Raw genomic sequence first — 17,879 nt, 5'->3', positions numbered from 1 at the left:
AGCCTAGAACGTGTAGGTATCTAATGGCACACTGAATTTTTCCCATAAAACTATATATCAGTCTGCTCAGCTCCTCCTGTTCTATAACACGCGGCCTGCAGATTACTTTGTATTTTCATTGTGACAGGTTCCCTTTAAACATTGCAATCAAATCACATTTTTTTGCCATGAATACTACAAAACCATGCCAAAATGCAGCATTTTTATTAATTTTTTTGCAAAATTATAAACCCATAGCGGCAAAAATCACAATTTGACCACAACATGTAATTTCACCCCGAAAATAGTTCTTTACGAGATCACAAACCCTGGACAATTTCACAAGATATGGATTCTCAAAGAAAGGATCTCTAAGTTCAAGACACTAGGGTGCCGCTACACATTCACGTTTTTTTATGCAGTTTTCAAAGCCAAAATCAAGTGAAGATCATAAGAGAAATGTATTAAGGAATAAGACTAGTACGGCTCTTTTTTAGTCCACTCCTGGTTTTTGCTTTATAAACTGCATTAAAAAAAAATGAACGTGTGACAGCACCCTGACTGCGACAAGTCGCAGACCTCATTTCCTACTTTGCCTTGCAAATGTTGGAAATGATTACAAAACCTGAATAGAGCCTCTGATTGGCATTGAAATTTCAGAAGCTCGTTTCCTCAATTGTCTCTCATTACTGACAAATTATGCACATGAAAACCAAATGTCTCTTACTATGAATAAGTAGTATGAACATTTTTAGCATAAAATGGAGAGTTTCACAGAGAAATAACAGACCTCTCTAAAGGCATGAGATTTGAAGTGCTTCAAGCGAAGGCTAATCCCTGGCTAGACCACTGGAAGAACTGCGTCTAACCTTGGTTACCATAGCAATAATCACAACTGGAAGATAATTCAGAATTAATTATCTGTCATACAGCGGGTAAGACATATCACCCATAAAGTATCTGCCTTCATATCGACTTTCTTACCGTAGGATTCAGGTTCCGGTTGAGTTGTAATCTCTGCGTGACCTTAAACACACAAGCGAATATACATCACATGAAAAATAGGCAACAATGCAAAATTAAAACACAGACAAAATACTATTCAATTCAATATGATACTGTAGCTAAATAATCGCTTTGTCTGGAATATACAGGGATAAGATTTATTTTGCAAGGGAAATATTAAGAAGACACAGGGAAGAGGTGACTAAAAAATTCCTAAAATTTACAACGTGCATTTTTATTGGACTGGACCAGTTTTCAAAGAGGTCGCCTAATCCTCATCTTATAAATTAGCTAAATACATTGTAGATAGGGAGTAGATTGCGCGGTTTCTGGTCAGAAATAGCGACAAGAATGGCGTTGTATGACATGTGACCGCATCCTATATGATAAAACGCCATACTACAGGCCAGTAGGCACTCTATGTGCTGCTATATGGTGCTTTATTATGGCACTGTATCCTCCCCTAGAAGGTTTCCAAAGCAGAATACCACAGGCAGATGAAATGTGATGGAACACGCTGCCCCCTGTAGGAAATCATTATTATATAGAGATACCATGAAGGTAAAACGTGACCCCAGATATTTTTTTATAACACGGATACATTATACAGCCATGTAAAACATACTGAATGATATTTAAGGGTAACTAAACATTGAAAAAGAAAAAAAAAGAAGATGCACTATTCAAGGTGTTCTTCCCCTTCAGCTTTCATCGGTTCCATTTTTCTGAGCATGTAGGATACTGTATAGATCCAATATACTTTCTAAGGATCTATATTACACACTCTGGAAAAGTGGAGCAAAGCCAATGAAAGCTGGAGGGAAAGGGATCTCTGGGCAGTTCTTCTGCCTTTTTGTTTTTTTCAACAAGGGTATAGTTACCCCTTAATATAACCTATATAAGAACAAGAGCCATCATAAAGATTTTACCAGCAGGTGGCACACATGGCAAAGCTGTACTTAGGTAGAATGGAGCTTTCCATTCCATTCTAACCCCCCTCTATGGAGAAGGGGGCCAGCACTATTTCCTGCAGGAAGGGTGGGGACCAGTTAGTTCCAGTCCAGTTTACCCCCAACGTGCCCATGCCATCCAGAGCACCTTAAGATCTGCTGGCCATGGAGAAACAGATATAGCAGAGTGGAGTTTGCCTGCCAGTTTCATGTTAAAGCCTGCTGGAACCAAGACAAAGTCTGTAAACTGCTTGAAGAAACGTTTATTCAAGTAAAGCTGCCATTAAACTTCATCTCAAGGTCTTGACTCAAGTTATTCTTTTATCCCTCAATTATTCCCCCTATTTTTTGCTTCGGAGCCAAAGCCTGGAGTCCAGCTGTGTCTAGGTAGGAGCACCGTGACACACATAAAGAGACATTTTAGGCCGCAACATACCACTTGGCTTTCCTACACCTGGGATGCGTGATATAGAGGGCCCTATGGGGAGGCACCCATTCCATTAGTAGTTTAGAGACTGGCATTTTATGGAATTTACTCAATACAATATTTATATTTTAATCAATTGTTTATTACCTCGGCTACGAGGGTAGCGTTTTTGTTCTGGAGCTGGAGCTTCTGCTGCAGTTGGGCCACTTGGAGGATTCTGGGTTTTTTGTTTGCTCACTGGCATTGGTTGTGGAAGTACATGTTTAGGAAAGCCCTTGAAGAACCATGCCCCAGATCTTTTCCACACCTGAAGATAGTATGAAAAATACAAATGCAGTGTTTTTTCAGATTAGAAATGTTATATCTTTTAAACATCTGATTACAACCAAAGGGTGAAAGGAGGTATCCAATGGTGTGAGTTTTAACACCGCTGCTAATTTCAAATATATGTGCAAAAAACAAGTCACTTCTTGACATGTATTCCGTATGGGAGATGAATTATATGCGGTAATATACACGTGGAAAAGTGAAATACATCTTCAAAATCTGACATGGATTTCTACACAATGGATAGAGCTGTGTGGTTCTGGCACCAGAAATGCTCCGAATACCCTGATGGGTGGGGGTATGGAGTGTTGGACCCCCGCCCATCAGATATTCATGGCCTATCCTGAAGAAAGGCTAGCAATGTGAAATGTAAAATGTGTGGGCAACTCCTTTTGAAGCTATTTTTCTCTCTCTTATTGCTGGATAAATCGTTAGAGATTACTGAATATTAAAAAATCTACTGTGTCAATAATCTACCAAGTCATTAGTTTGCAAGCAGGTAGACAGGTACCTAAAATATAAAATTTTGTAGAATATTAGGTGCCTGCATTAAAGTCTAGTGGGAAAATCACTGTTGGTCTGTGTTGATCAATGACGTTGTCAATGTAAGCTTTCTCACATGTGTTCATAAGAAAATAATTTTGACTATATCTCTATATAAATACTGGTCGCTATTTAATGATGCTTTTAAAAGAAGTCTGCATTTATGTTAGATAAATAAAATGTCCAAGAGAGTCTGCTGTAAGATATCTAGTACAGGAACAGGGTATTATAATATTGACTGTAAAATTGGACTAAAATAAGCCTGTACAGCTATGAACAGTAGTCAGAATCAGTAAGGAACAGAAGGGTTAGCGTGGATACTGATGTTATTGAACTGTATAAGTATATTTAAAATAATTTTATATTTAATTATTTAAAATAAATAATTTATCATTTGGCTGATATCTGGAAACTGCAATGAAATTATGTTGCACAGTATACCACCTTCTGGTACAAAGCTGGACAGGCTCGGACTGACCCATCGGGGTGGAGAGTGATTCCTCGGTGGGCCCCCAGTCTCCGGCATGGGAGATAAGATGGAGGAGTAATTATTTCTCCTTTCTCAGGAGAGATAATTAATGTAACCACTAGGTGTCAGTATTGCACAGTGATGCAGCCTCCTACTGGTGTATATTGTACATTGTACAGTATCTTCTAGACTTTTGAGGCTGCTGGCTGTGAGGGAGGAGAGAAGGTGTCTGCCGCCTCCTGCCCTCCCTGCTGTCAGAAAAACTGTGGCTGCTGGAGAGAAGGACTCCTGTGCGGTGCTGGGCTGATTTCTCAGGTGTGTGACAGTAGTGAGCTGTAGGAGACTGTAAGGGGGAAATGGGGGATTTGTTTATAGCAGACACAGATCTATGAATGTGTGCTGCTCTCTGCAAAGTTCAGAGTGGCATTGGGGGGACTCTGCCCTGGGTCCACCCCAATGTCTCTGCTTTAGGCCCCATGCACACGGCCGTGTTTCACGGCCGTGTGCGGGCCGTGGAACCGCGGCATGGATCCCTCCTGAGAGCAAGAGCGCACGGCGTCACTGGTTGCTATGACGCCGTGCGCTCCCTGCTGCCGCCGCAATACAGTAATACACTGGTATGATCTATACCAGTGTATTACTGTACTGTGCCGGCAGCAGGGAGCGCACGGCGTCATAGCAACCAGTGACGCCGTGCGCTCCTGCTCTCAGGAGGGATCCAGGCCGCGGTTTCACGGCCCGCACACGGCCGTGAAACACGGCCGTGTGCATGGGGCCTTAGGTGCACCCCCATAAGTGTCCCAGCTCCAGATGCACCCCCAATGCCCCCACTCTAAAAGCACCCCTTATATTGAATCATCTCCAGTTTCCCCCCTAATACCCCTGCAGCTGCTCCAGGATTCCTACTATTACCCTGCCTCAGGCGACCCTAATGCCTCTGCTTTAGGTGCACCCCCATAAGTGCCCCAGCTCCAGATGCCCCCACTCTAAATGCACCACTAATATTGCCTTTTCTCCAGTTACCCCTGCTCCAGGATCCTCACTATTACCCTGCCTCAGGTGACCCTATTGTCTCTGCTTCAGTTATGACCCTCCGTTTGTGCCCTTTGCTTGCATTGCTCCTCTAGCACCTTTGCTTGGGCTTTGTTAAAGGTTATGACTAGGGATGAGCGGATCGACTTTGTATGTTTTATCCGAAGTCGATTCGCTCAGCCCTAGTTATGACCTGCAAAGGGGGTTGGACTTATGCCCTAAAAATAATGCACAGTGCGTCACATTCTCCAGTATTATGGTTTACATGGTGATAGTGATGATATTCTGTATTTATAGGCATCACTGCAGCCATGTAAATAGATACTGGTGGTGGAGGATTTAAAGGGGGTTGTCTAGGTTTTTAAGTTATCCTCTCCACACCATAGGGCATAACTATATAATTAGTGGGGTCCGATTCTGCAACCCCCACTTATCCCAGGAACGGGTCCTGTTCCCTCTTTTTATGGGGTGACAGGCTACACATACACCCTGCTGCTCCATTTATTCTCTTTGGGACCACTGGAAATAGCCAGCGCTGTACTCCGCCATCTCCAGCGACCCCATAGAGAATGGATAGAGAGGCAGGGCCTATGCTCGACCTGCCACTGAGTCAAGAAGGGGGATCAGTGGGGGCTCCAGCGTTCAGATCCCCGCGGATCACTTAGTTATCCCTGATCCTGTGGATAGAGGATAACTAGAAAAGTGGACACAGGCCCTTTAACAGGCGAGCATTTCTATATAGCTTGACACATGTTTTGGGGCAGATTAGTAATTTTTATAAAAAAAAAATTTTTTACATTCAAAGAAAACCTTTAATGATCAAGGGAACATGGTCTTAAAGGGGTTGTCTCCCTTCAGTAAGTCAGATTTATTATGTAGAGAAAGTTAATACAAGCCACTTATTAATATATTGTTATTATCCATATTGCTTCCACTGCTCGTTTCTATGGTTACAACCACCCTGCAATCCATCAGTGGTGGTCGTGTTTGCACACTATAGGATAAAGCACTAGCCTATGTGTGCTCCCATGGTCCCGGCCACCAGAGAGGCTGACACTTTTGCCTATAGTGTGCAAGCCTGACCACCACTGCTGGATTGCAGGGTGGTCTGTAACCATGGAAACAAGCAGTGCATAATGTGATGGAAAAATTAATCCAGCCAGCAAAGAAAGCAATATGGATAATAACAGTACATTAGTAAGTTGTTCGTATTAACTTTCTCTACATGATAAACGCCACTTACTGAAGTGAGACAACCCATTTAAGACCCTTGTGTACATAGATTGGCGGTAATGTAACTGAATGTCTCAGGACCCCTCTTTTCATGATTAGTGGGTGTGCCAGCAGTCAGACCCCCAGCAATCTGATATTTATGCGCCTAGGCCAACATCTTTACCTATAGTGTGCAAGCACGGCCACCGCTGCTGGATTGCAGAGTGGTCAAAACCATGGATACGAGCAGTGTATAATGTGATGGAAAAGAGCCAATATGGAGAATCAGAATACATTAGTAAGTGCCCTTGTATTTACTTTCTCTAAATAATAAATGCCATTTGTTGAAGTAAAGTGCTACACTTAATAGGGTTAGGCAAAACATTTCTTGGTGGGTGCATTGCATGTTTCCTAAGTGTGATAGGAACTGCATCTGTCTTGTTTTTGACTGACTTAGGAGCAGGATATCCATATACAGACGTGGACAAAATTGTTGGTACCCTTTGGTCAATGAAAGAAAAAGTCACAATGGTCACAGAAATAACTTTAATCTGACAAAAGTAATAATAAATTAAAATTCTATAAATGTTAACCAATGAAAGTCAGACATTGTTTTTCAACCATGCTTCAACAGAATTATGTAAAAAAATAAACTCATGAAACAGGCATGGACAAAAATGATGGTACCCCTAGAAAACACAGAACATAATGTGACCAAAGGGACATGTTAATTCAAGGTGTGTCCACTAATTAGCATCACAGGTGTCTACAACCTTGTAATCAGCCATTGGGCCTATATATATGGCTCCAGGTAATCACTGTGTTGTTTGGTGATATGGTGTGTACCACACTCGACATGGACCAGAGGAAGCAAAGGAAAGAGCTGTCTCAAGAGATCAGAAAGAAAATTATAGACAAGCATGTTAAAGGTAAAGGCTATAAGACCATCTCCAAGCAACTAGATGTTCCTGTGAGTACAGTTGCACATATTATTCATAAGTTTAAGATCCATGGGACTGTAGCCAACCTCCCTGGACGTGGCCGCAGGAGGAAAATTGATGACAAATCTAAGAGACGGATAATCCGAATGGTAACAAAAGAGCCTAGAAAGACTTCTAAAGAGATTCAAGGTGAACTTCATGCTCAAGGAACATCAGTGTCAGATCGCACCATCCGTCGTTGTTTGAGCCAAAGTGGACTACATGGGAGACGACCAAGGAGGACACCATTGTTGAAAACGAATCATAAAAAAGCAAGACTGGAATATGCCAAACTACATGTTGACAAGCCACAAAGCTTCTGGGAGAATGTCCTGTGGACAGATGAGACAAAAATCGAAGTTTTTGCCAAGGCACATCAGCTGTATGTTCACAGACGAAAAAATGAAGCATATCAAGAAAAGAACACTGTCCCTACTGTGAAACATGGAGGAGGCTCTGTTATGTTCTGGGGCTGCTTTGCTGCGTCTGGCACAGGGTGTCTTGAATCTGTGCAGGGTACAATGAAATCTCAAGACTATCAAGGAATTCTAGAGAGAAATGTACTAGCCAGTGTCAGAAAGCTTGGTCTCAGTCGCAGGTCATGGGTCTTGCAACAGGACAATGACCCAAAACACACCGCTAAAAACACCCAAGAATGGCTAAGAGGAAAAAATTGGACTATTCTAAAGTGGCCTTCTATGAGCCCTGACCTCAATCCTATTGAGCATCTTTGGAAGGAGCTGAAACATGCAGTCTGGAAAAGGCACCCTTCAAACCGGACACAACTGGAGCAGTTTGCTCATGAGGAGTGGGCCAAAATACCTGCTGAGAGGTGCAGATGTCTCATTGACAGTTACAGGAAGCGTTTGATTGCAGTGATTGCCTCAAAAGGTTGCGCAACAAAATATTAAGTTAGGGGTACCATCATTTTTGTCCATGCCTGTTTCATGAGTTTATTTTTTTACATAATTCTGTTGAAGCATGGTTGAAAAACAATGTCTGACTTTCATTGGTTAACATTTATAGAATTTTAATTTATTATTACTTTTGTCAGATTAAAGTTATTTCTGTGACCATTGTGACTTTTTCTTTCATTGACCAAAGGGTACCAACAATTTTGTCCACGTCTGTATGTGTAAGGCTACTTTCACACTTGCAGTAGCAGGGTCCGGCAGGCTATTCCAGTGGGGGAACAGCCTGCCAGATCCGTGCTTACACTAGCCCACCGTGCCGCCGGAGGTCCGCTCCAGCCCCATTCACTATAATGGTGGCGGGTCGGAGGTCTGGCCGCAGCACGGCAAACATGCCGAGAGGTGGCCGGACAAAAATTAGGAGCGGACTTCTGGCGGCACGGTGGGTTAGCGTTAGCACGAATGCGGCAGGCTATTCCCCCGCCGGAACATCCTACCGGACCACTGACTGCAAGTGTGATAGTAGCTTAAATTCTGCCACATGTATGTTTGTGCATTTTGCTATGAGTGTCTACCATCATACTTCATCTATAAATATTTCTGTTATCACTGTAAGGGCTCATGAACACGATTTTTGGATGTTTTGCAGTCCGTGAATTGCGGATCTGCAAAAGATGGATACTGGGTGTGTGCATTCCACATTATGCGGAACAGCCGGCCTCTAATAGAACATTCCTATCCTTGTGTGTAATTTTGCGTAATGGCCATGCGGACATACAGACACGGAATGCACATGGAGTCATTTCCGTTTTTTGAGGCCCCATTGAAGTGAATGGTTTCACATATAGGCCACAAAAAAAAAAATAATATGGTACGGACACGGAAAAAAAAAAGTTTGTGTGCAGGAGCCCTAAGGTCAGCCCCCAGGTACCCCAGTCCGACACTGAAGCTGAACTTGTGTATGGACTGATATGTTCTACTTACCTCACGCTGCTCACTACATATTTTGCAGAGCCAGATAGAGTGAGGACGACTGTTGGTTTGTACTCCACACTTTGTGCATACATTCTGTTAAAATCAAGGATAATATCCTAAAGTAGTGGTAGAAGTAGTAGTAGGAGTAGTAGTAATATATTAATTAGAAAGTAGAAGCAACTATCAATAAAACACATTATCAATTATTAAGTAGCTTATTAGGAATAATGATAATAACCTTTTTGCAGTCTTCACAAACAGCACACTTTGATCCCAGTTGCTCCCCACAAAGAATGCAGCGATTAACACCATCACCAGACACTGTCTTCCTCATATCCTCTAACCGATCCACCAAACGCCTATGACAGAAAATAAAAAGTCAAGTGACTACACTTATTTCCATATAAAACATATATTTTATTATGTCATTTAGTGTCAAACTAATGTATGGGAGCAGATACCTCCCGCCGATGCACTGCAGACACTTCAGCCATCTCCATTTCCCTAGTCTTTGATAACAGCTGGTTGGTACAGACCACTGCAGCCAATCAGTGGCCTGAAGTGGTGTACTACTGGCGTCATGGCTCCCACTGTTGATTGGCAATGCCAATAGTATGGCACACAACTGATGTGACCACTGATTGGCTGCATCTGTCACATGCCAGCCCCTTGTAAACAAACACCATTGTAGTATCTGTGCTAGATCAATGGAGGGTTGAAAAGATGAGTATTGGGGTTATTTTGTTATTTAATATCATTTGCTGTTGCTATTATTTCTTAAGAAACAAAGATAAACCCTTTAATCATTTTCCAGGGCTGGATATCCTAGTGATAAACCAGTAGCACCCACTGACCCAAGTAATAGGTTTGTCAACAATCATGTAGATCAGGCAATGAGAAATATGAATATATTTCATATACTGTATCAGGTCTACAGGTAAGGGATCACATCAAATTGTTATGGTGCTACCGCCACTGTGATATAACTCATATACAATGGTTATTCTAAACTGTTTTACTACAGAGTGAACTAAATTGTGTTCCTGTTGGACACAGCCTTGAGGTTGAGGCTGAATGCACAAACCACCATCACTAAAAATAGAACAACCATGACTAGATAATTTAGTCACTCAGAAGACAAGCCTCAGGAGATGAAATTAGAAATCCCAGATTCATGGATGCTGCATGCGCTCCACTTGTGTGGTGACCTATATCCAACACTGCAGTGGAGTACACAAAAGAAATGAAACATTGCCTATAACTCTGCCTGCTTCTCTCCTTTGAGTGTAGAGATATTATCTGTGTTTGATGTATGTTCACTCATTTTATAAATTGTCTTTTAGGAAACACAAATAAGCACAGAAAAAACATGAACATGCAAACCTGAAACAAACAATTAAAGGTGCTACACCTCAAAGGGAAATGCCATAGGAAATACACTGTTAAAATCAGACACAAATCTTGTAGGGCTAGCTCAGATGAATGTAATGAAGTATTTCACTTGGAAATACGTTACTTCTAGAGATGATCTAATCGACTTTGGATGAAACATCTGAAGTTGATTCACATAAAACTTCGTTCCAATACTGTACTGAGCAGGAGCTCGGTACAGTATTACAATGTATTGGCTCAGACAAGTTATTGTCTTGTGAGACTTTGCGTAATTACTTCATAAATTAATTAATTTGTACTGTAAAAAAACATTTCCCGAACTCGGGTTTGTTCCCAAATGGTACCTCGAACCGACCCCGAGTTCGGGAAATGTTTTTTTACAGTACAAATTAATTTATGAAGTTATTATACAAAGTCTCGCGACACTTCTTGAAGCAATAACTTCGGCTCATCGGAGACAATACATTCTAATACTGTACGGAGCTCCTGCTCTATAAAGTATTGGAACAAAGTTTTATGCAAATCGTCTTCGCTCAGCCCTAGTTACTTCATTCTGAAGAAAAAGTACTTTGAATCCATATGCCAATAAAGAGTCCAGTCTTTGCACCCTTGCTCCTCTCTCTAGCCTTCTTGATTGACAGGTCTAGTGAGATGACTGTGTAGGAATCTGCACTGTTAATTAAGAAGAAGGGAGAGGGTCTGGCAGATGAAGCAGGTGAGTGACTTTGGCCCACTCTCAGTGCATTCAACTGCTCATTTGCATATGGATTAAAGGTTGAAAGAACTTATCACTATGTGATTTAGTAAAGCTAGCCCTACAAAGCATTTCTTCTGGTGTAAAGGTGAATTTCCTAGTGGCAGACTTCCTTTAAAGGGGTTTTCTGAGACTTTTTAACTGATGGCCTATCCTAGATCTGTAGTCTGGGAAAGGCTGAGGTCAGAGCAGGCAGAGTTTGTGCCATCTGATAAACAGTCCAAGGTCAGGGCAGGCAGCTCAGGGTCTGCATAGAGATCCGACAAAGGTAAATTCAAGCAGTAAAGGGTCAAATTCAGAAGTTCCAGAAGTCAGGCAGTGGTCAGAACATTGAATAGGCAATCAAAGCAACGGCACACCACTGCAGGCAACTAGAACCTATTGCTTAGGCATCTCCTCACTAGGAATGGTGCCTAAAGTATCTCTAGGTGGCCCGCCATTGGCTGGGAAAAATTTTGGGTGCACACTATGGGCCCTTAAGAAGCCAAATGGAGTGCATATAACTAGCAGTTATAATAGAAGATAGGAGGTAAGCAGGTTACCAGCAGTCAGGCCATACCATTCTTCATTAATTACCATTGGAATTGATCAGATTAAATGTAAAAATTTGTTGGTGTAGAACAATTTTTAAAACTTTTCTTCCTAATATATTTTGTTTTGCAATGTGTCTAGCACTAGATTATGTATGATCTATGATAATATTTGGCTTATTGGGTTTCACATTATTCATTTTAAAAAGGTATTTGCAAATCAGAATAAAATCAATCAATTTAAACCATTTAGAGAACTACCAACCACTGCTCTAACATGTTCAGTTTTCTCTAACATAAGATGTTTCACAAGCCAGCTGCACTAAATGCAATAGAAATCAATGAACGCATAAATATGTCATACAGAATACCCAATTCTGTGCAAAGTGGTAAAAGTGTTTTTTGTCCCTGACGTTTGATTAAAGTGTTATCTGCTACACCAGTGTTGTTGTAGATGAATGCACCTTTACAAGGTTCTATGGCTGAGATGGGAAAGACTATGCATACAAATAAAAAAACATTTTGGAGCTTCAAAAAAAGCACCCTCAAAAACATACCAAAACATGATGGTGATAGTATTGTACAGTAAGGAGATTTCTCTGCATTAGGCCATAAAAGGCTTGTGAAGGTGAAATGAATATGAAAACTGTAAAATAACAGGTAGTATAATTTAGGAGTACAATTTTTGTAGATTTATTTTCCAGCAAGATAATAACCTAACACACACACACATATGGCTTACAACCAACAATGTTAATGTCTTACAGACCTTTAAGCAATTGAGAATTTTTTGCTGGATGGACTTCAAGCTATTAATTTATGGTTCCGTTGAACTTACCAATGCTGAGGGTGTATCTACATGTTAAAAATTTTTGGGGTGGTATTTTTTAGCCAAAGTTTTACTTGCCTTTCTTTTAGATGTTTTCTTTTTCCTATAGAGACGTTTTATGGGGAAAACCCCTGAAAACACCATACCCAGAGAAATCTGCAATATGGAATAAAATGCCAAAAGGACACATGAACAGTAGGACATACGGAAACTCCACTACAACAAAAAAAAACTGTGTTTGTAGGGTGTTTTATAACTTTGTTTTTTAACCGACGATAACAGGCAGTGATCTACATATAGAGACGGAAACTATCGTCACTTGCTATTGCGATGCTGTAACTTGTTGTTAGCCAACATGTAACATCTATCCAGGGCATTTTATGCTAAAAAAAAATGCCCACAAAAAATATTATTTTTGAGAGGAAAAAAATGTACATGTGGTACAACTCTTAAAATTGTTTCTAAGACTTGAGAAAAACGCATTGTTTCCATGCACAAAACTGCCAGAAATCTAGCATCCCAAACTCAACAGTCTTTACATGCAAGGTCATAGCAAATAACCATGGGGCGCAACAGCAAATGAATTGTAGGAACGGTGCTCACCAGGGCACAATAACAAAACTGGGAAAGGTGCCCACAATGACCAACTTTAGCAGCAAGTATGTTTAGAACTTTGAGTTTTGTCATTGCCTCTTTCACTTTTCTCTCCTGAGAAGATGGCCCCCATGGATGTTAGCCATGCTAACAAGTGCAAATATTACAAATTACTGAGGCTGGATACAGATGTAGCCCGCAGTAAAGTCAAACCTGATGCGTTATCCCATTAATTTATCTCACTAACTTAGTTTAATTTTATGCCAAGCTTCTCAAGCTTAATGGTGATGTTGAGTTACACTGCTGGGATGGCATGCTATCATGCTGATTTTGGTGCTGGCTACACCTATATCTAAGACCAAAGAATAGATCATAAGGAGGGGACTGGGTGATAATTGTTCAGAACTTATCTGTGGTAATATGTCCCAGGGAAAAATTAACTCTTAGGCACTTATGAAGAGTATGGTGACAAATAGTGGTGTGAAAGTAATACTTGCTTTAAACTTAATGAGTTGGTAGACTTGGATTTATGTAGGTTTGACTAGGTCTTCTAAGTTTGTGATCCCCAAGAGGCAGATTTTATTCTGAGGTTACAAGATTTTAGCTACATATTTTACTAAGCGTTAATCATCTTTAATCTAAAAAATACCAGACCTCTAGAACCAATGCTGAAGAATGGACAAAATAGGAGTTCAGCAAGCCACTGCTGCTGTTCACTTAAAGGGGTTGTCTCACTTCTGCACACAGCATTTATCTTGTAGTGAAAGTCAATACAAGGCACTTACTAATGTATTGTGATTGTCCATATTGCCTCCTTTGTTGGCTAGATTCACTTTTCCATCAAATTATACACTGCTTTGTCTTTGGCTACATGATAAATGTCATTTGCTGAATAAATACAATGGGGGAAGCTGTGCCAGAACGCATTCCGCCGTACATGCACGGCGGGCTGATCGGGCTGGTGCAGGAGCTGCGCTCGCTCGATCACTGGCAGTCCCTGATAGCTGGGCCCCTGCTGTATCCGCCGGCATCTCTGTTTACATCGATGCTGGCGGATTAACCCCTTTTATGCCTCGGTCAGCGCTGACAGCGACATAGAAGGGATTTGCTGCTGGTGAGGGAATCCATCGGGTCCCCGCGCTGTTGTGGCGGAGACCCGATGTGTGACAAGGCAGCCTGATGCCGTGCAGAGGCTGCCCAATGCCTTGCAGTAGCCGAGGAGATCCAGCCTCAGGCTTGGTCTCCTAGGCAACCTGTTAATGCATTACTCTGTTTAATACACTAACAGGCAATGCAATACAATACAAATGTATTGTAATGCATTGCAGAGGGGATCAGACCCCCAAAAGTTTAAATCCCAGAGTGAGACAGAAATAAAGTTAAAAAATGTGTTTTTAATAAAAAAGAAATAAAGTTTCAAGTAAAAAAAACAAAAAAAAACGCCCCTTTCCCCAGATTTTATATAAAAACATAGAAAAAAAATAGAAAAAACACACATATTAGGTATTGCCGTGTCCGTAATGACCGGCTCTATAAATATATCCATCCGATAAACACCATAATTTTTTTTTTATAGCCTTACATCACAAAAAGTGCAACACCAAGTGATCAAAAAGGCGTATGTCCCACAAAATGGTACCAATAAAACAATCACCTCATCCTGCAAAACATGAGCCCCTACATAAGAACATCTCTCAAAAAATTAAAAAAATATATAGCTCTCATAACATGGAAACATTAAAACATTATTTTTTTGTTTCAAAAATGCTATTATTGTGTTAAAGTGAAACAAAAAAAAAAGTTGACATATTAGGTATTGCCGCGTCCGTAACAACCAGCTCTATAAAAATATCACAATACCTCAAAGCCATTTTTGGCACCTTACACCACAAAAATTGCAACACCAAGTGATCAAAAAGGCATATACCCCCCCAAAATAGTACCAATAAAACCATCACCTCATCCTGCAATAAAATTAAATCCTACCTAAGACAATCAGTCAAAAAATAAAAACAATGACTTTCAGACTATGGAGACACTAAAATAAGATGTTTTTGCTTCAAAACTGCTATTATTGTGTTAAAGGGAAATAAATAAAAAAAATTAGACATATTAGGTATTGCCGCAGGTAAACAGTGTAAAAATAAATAAAATAAAAACGTGCCAAAGAAGCAATTTTATTGTCACCTAACATCAGATAAGGTGCAACACCCAAAATAGTATTAATCAAACCATCACCTCATCCCGCAAAAAAATTAGACCCTAACTAACACAATAGTTCAAAAAATAAAAAAGCTATGGCTCTCAGACAATGGAGACACTAAAACATAATTTTTTTTGTTTCAAAAATGCGATTATTGTGTAAAACTTTAATAAATAAGAAATAAGATAATTTAATAAGAATAATTCAAGTTTACATGCACGTCCCCTGACTTGCGTGCCATCACTGCACTGGGAACATGGACGCTGATGGAGGATTCCATCCATCAGTGGCCTCCATTCACTTATACTCTGTGCATGTGCTAGTTCCCCTGTCCGTCTCTAGTATAATGGAATGGGGGCTGTTGATGGATGGGATCCTCCATCAGCGTCCATGTTCCCAGCGAATTGCTGGCACGCAGGTCAGGGGACCATGAATTATTCTTATTAAACTATCCAGAGGCAATATTAAATCATGAATATTACTAGCAGCATTCATGTGCTGTTACCTGCTCATATGTAGCCTTTAATATAATCTGGCCAAGTCCTTTAATATCCACAGAATATGTTTTACATTTAGAGAATACATTTATATTCAGCTGCTTAGATCCCTGTACATACCCATATTTTCTATTCTTTTAAAGGAAAACAAAAGAAGCTGATTAGGGATATTTCTATCCCTGACTGTCTCTGTCTGTAAATGAGGCAAACAGTAAAAAATAAAAATAAATAAAAAATCTCCATCCTAGTTGGCACAAAGCAGAGTTGGCTTTCCACCAAAAATGTAAGACTCCAGGCTGGCTGATTATCTGTGTAGAAGTGTCTTGCATCTTCACCTAAGAAAGCATGCAATGATGTCCCATCGCAGTAGGAAGCTCTGTTCAAAGTATTTGGGCCCAGGGAAAAAATCCAATTAGTCAAGGGGAATCACAGAAGAGTTTTGCGGAATTATACTCCCTGTCACACAAGAGTGCAATACACAGAATGTCTTAATTCCACAACTGCTATCTGTGAATGAAGAACTGTCCTGTAACTCGAGAGCTACAGAAACATCATAGCTCACTGTGTACACAGAATCTATAGCTGCCAATCATTTGTATGGGAGTGATGGAAACAGTATAGCACAGTCTGCCTGGCCTTTTACCGCTGCATATGATGGGCGTTCTAATCTCAGCCATGAATGGTTGAGATGGGTATATACCTTCAAGCTCCAGAGACAATGCAATATAGTCAAGACCCTCTGAAAAATGAAGTAGTATACTTAAAGGAGCTGTGGGACTTACTGTATTTAAAAATAATGTTAAAAGAATAAAAGATTGTACACCCCCCACTTTAATCCCCCCCACATTTCCAGGACCACAACTCTAGTCCTCGCCTCTCGTCTGTATTTGGAGACGGTGATAAAGCCATGTATGGCACATGTCTGCTGAGGCTAATCACTGACTTCAGCCGTCAAGTGCTATATACTATACACTTAAACCACCTCAGCAGCCTGGAAATATAGGCTGGAGGTGAGGAACAGAGATTCAGTACTGGAAATAGCAGGGGGATCTAAAGGGAATGTGTCATCAGCGAACGACCTATTGTTTAAATCACTTTTTTAAGTTAAAAACACATTATTATTTTTAACTTTCTATGTCAATACCCATATTTAAACAAAAAACATAAAATCCTGCAGTTTTCGCACTGGCCATTAAGCCTAATAATTGGCCTCACTTCTTGGTCTGTACAGATCACTCTATTGCTGTTATCTCCTTATCATTACAGGCAGGTTTAGAATGATATGACATCTTCATATATAGATAACACAGGATCCACTATTCACAATAGTTAAATGGTGCTTATCTGCTACCTCCTGACCTCTGCACAGGTCACAGAGCAAGCCTAGAAAACTGTCCTATAGAAGTCAATGAGGTCCCTTCCTGACCATTGTGTCTATGGTCCATGTGACTCCTCTATGGAAGTTCTCTAAATGCTCTCTAAATGCTGTTAAAGGGGTTGTCCACTTTCTTTTCATGACCGATCCTCAGAACAGGTTATGGATATCAGATGGGCAGGCACCCCGCCGATCAACTGTTTGAAGTGAATGCAGTGCCTGTACCGCAATGTTTCCCTCCTCGCCCTCGACATTGCTGCAGTAAGCAGGTGTCATTACAACTCTGCTGTCCCCATTCACTTCAATGGGACAGCAACTTCCTATTCAAGTAAATAGTAGGGCGTCGTCTCATTGAAGTGAATGGGGACGGTGGAGCTGCAATTAAACTACAATGTTAATGGCGAGCAGGAAAGCAGAGAAGAAAACATCGCTCATAGTTGATCAGTCAGCCCCCGCCAATCTGATATTGATGACCTATCCTGAGGATAGTTCATCAATATTACAGAAGTGGACAGCCCCTTTAAGAACAGTTGAATGTGTCGGCAGATAAGAACCGTTTGGCCTATCTAGTCTGCCCAATATACTGAATACTATGAGACAGGTAAGATAGCGGCCTCCATAATCATGTTCAGCATATAGAATAAAAAACTATGGAAGCATAAAATAAAAACAGATTAGTAAAAAGGGATGTATGTTGCTAGCTGGTTTTAACTGGCAGAAAAAATTCCAGTGACACATTCCCTTTAAGTGGTGGGTACATGATACATTTATTATTTTAACCAATTTAGGCAGATTTTGAAATGTCAGGAAACCCTCTTAAGACACCATAAAAAGCCTTGAATATAACTTCTGTCTAGCAAAGTAAATACTTAATTGTACACACTAATGGTAAGAC

The 17,879-nt window shown here is 40.6% G+C and overlaps 1 protein-coding gene across 1 annotated transcript in view; it reads right to left on the bottom strand.

Moving 5' to 3' along the window:
• RPH3A (rabphilin 3A) overlaps positions 1–17,879 on the bottom strand; it is a 305,156-nt gene that overhangs the window by 94,728 nt on the left and 192,549 nt on the right. Inside the window, exons 4-7 of the mRNA XM_044282127.1 lie at positions 9,049–9,169; positions 8,820–8,903; positions 2,509–2,668; positions 964–1,005 (exon numbers count right to left, since the gene is read on the bottom strand). Coding sequence (XP_044138062.1) covers positions 964–1,005; positions 2,509–2,668; positions 8,820–8,903; positions 9,049–9,169 — 407 coding nt within the window. The remainder of the gene's footprint in view (positions 1–963; positions 1,006–2,508; positions 2,669–8,819; positions 8,904–9,048; positions 9,170–17,879) is intronic.

This window comes from Bufo gargarizans, chromosome 1, assembly GCF_014858855.1.
Source record: "Bufo gargarizans isolate SCDJY-AF-19 chromosome 1, ASM1485885v1, whole genome shotgun sequence".
In the NCBI taxonomy this organism is placed as follows: Eukaryota; Metazoa; Chordata; class Amphibia; order Anura; family Bufonidae; genus Bufo; species Bufo gargarizans.
This window is presented reverse-complemented; position numbering and strand designations above follow the sequence as displayed.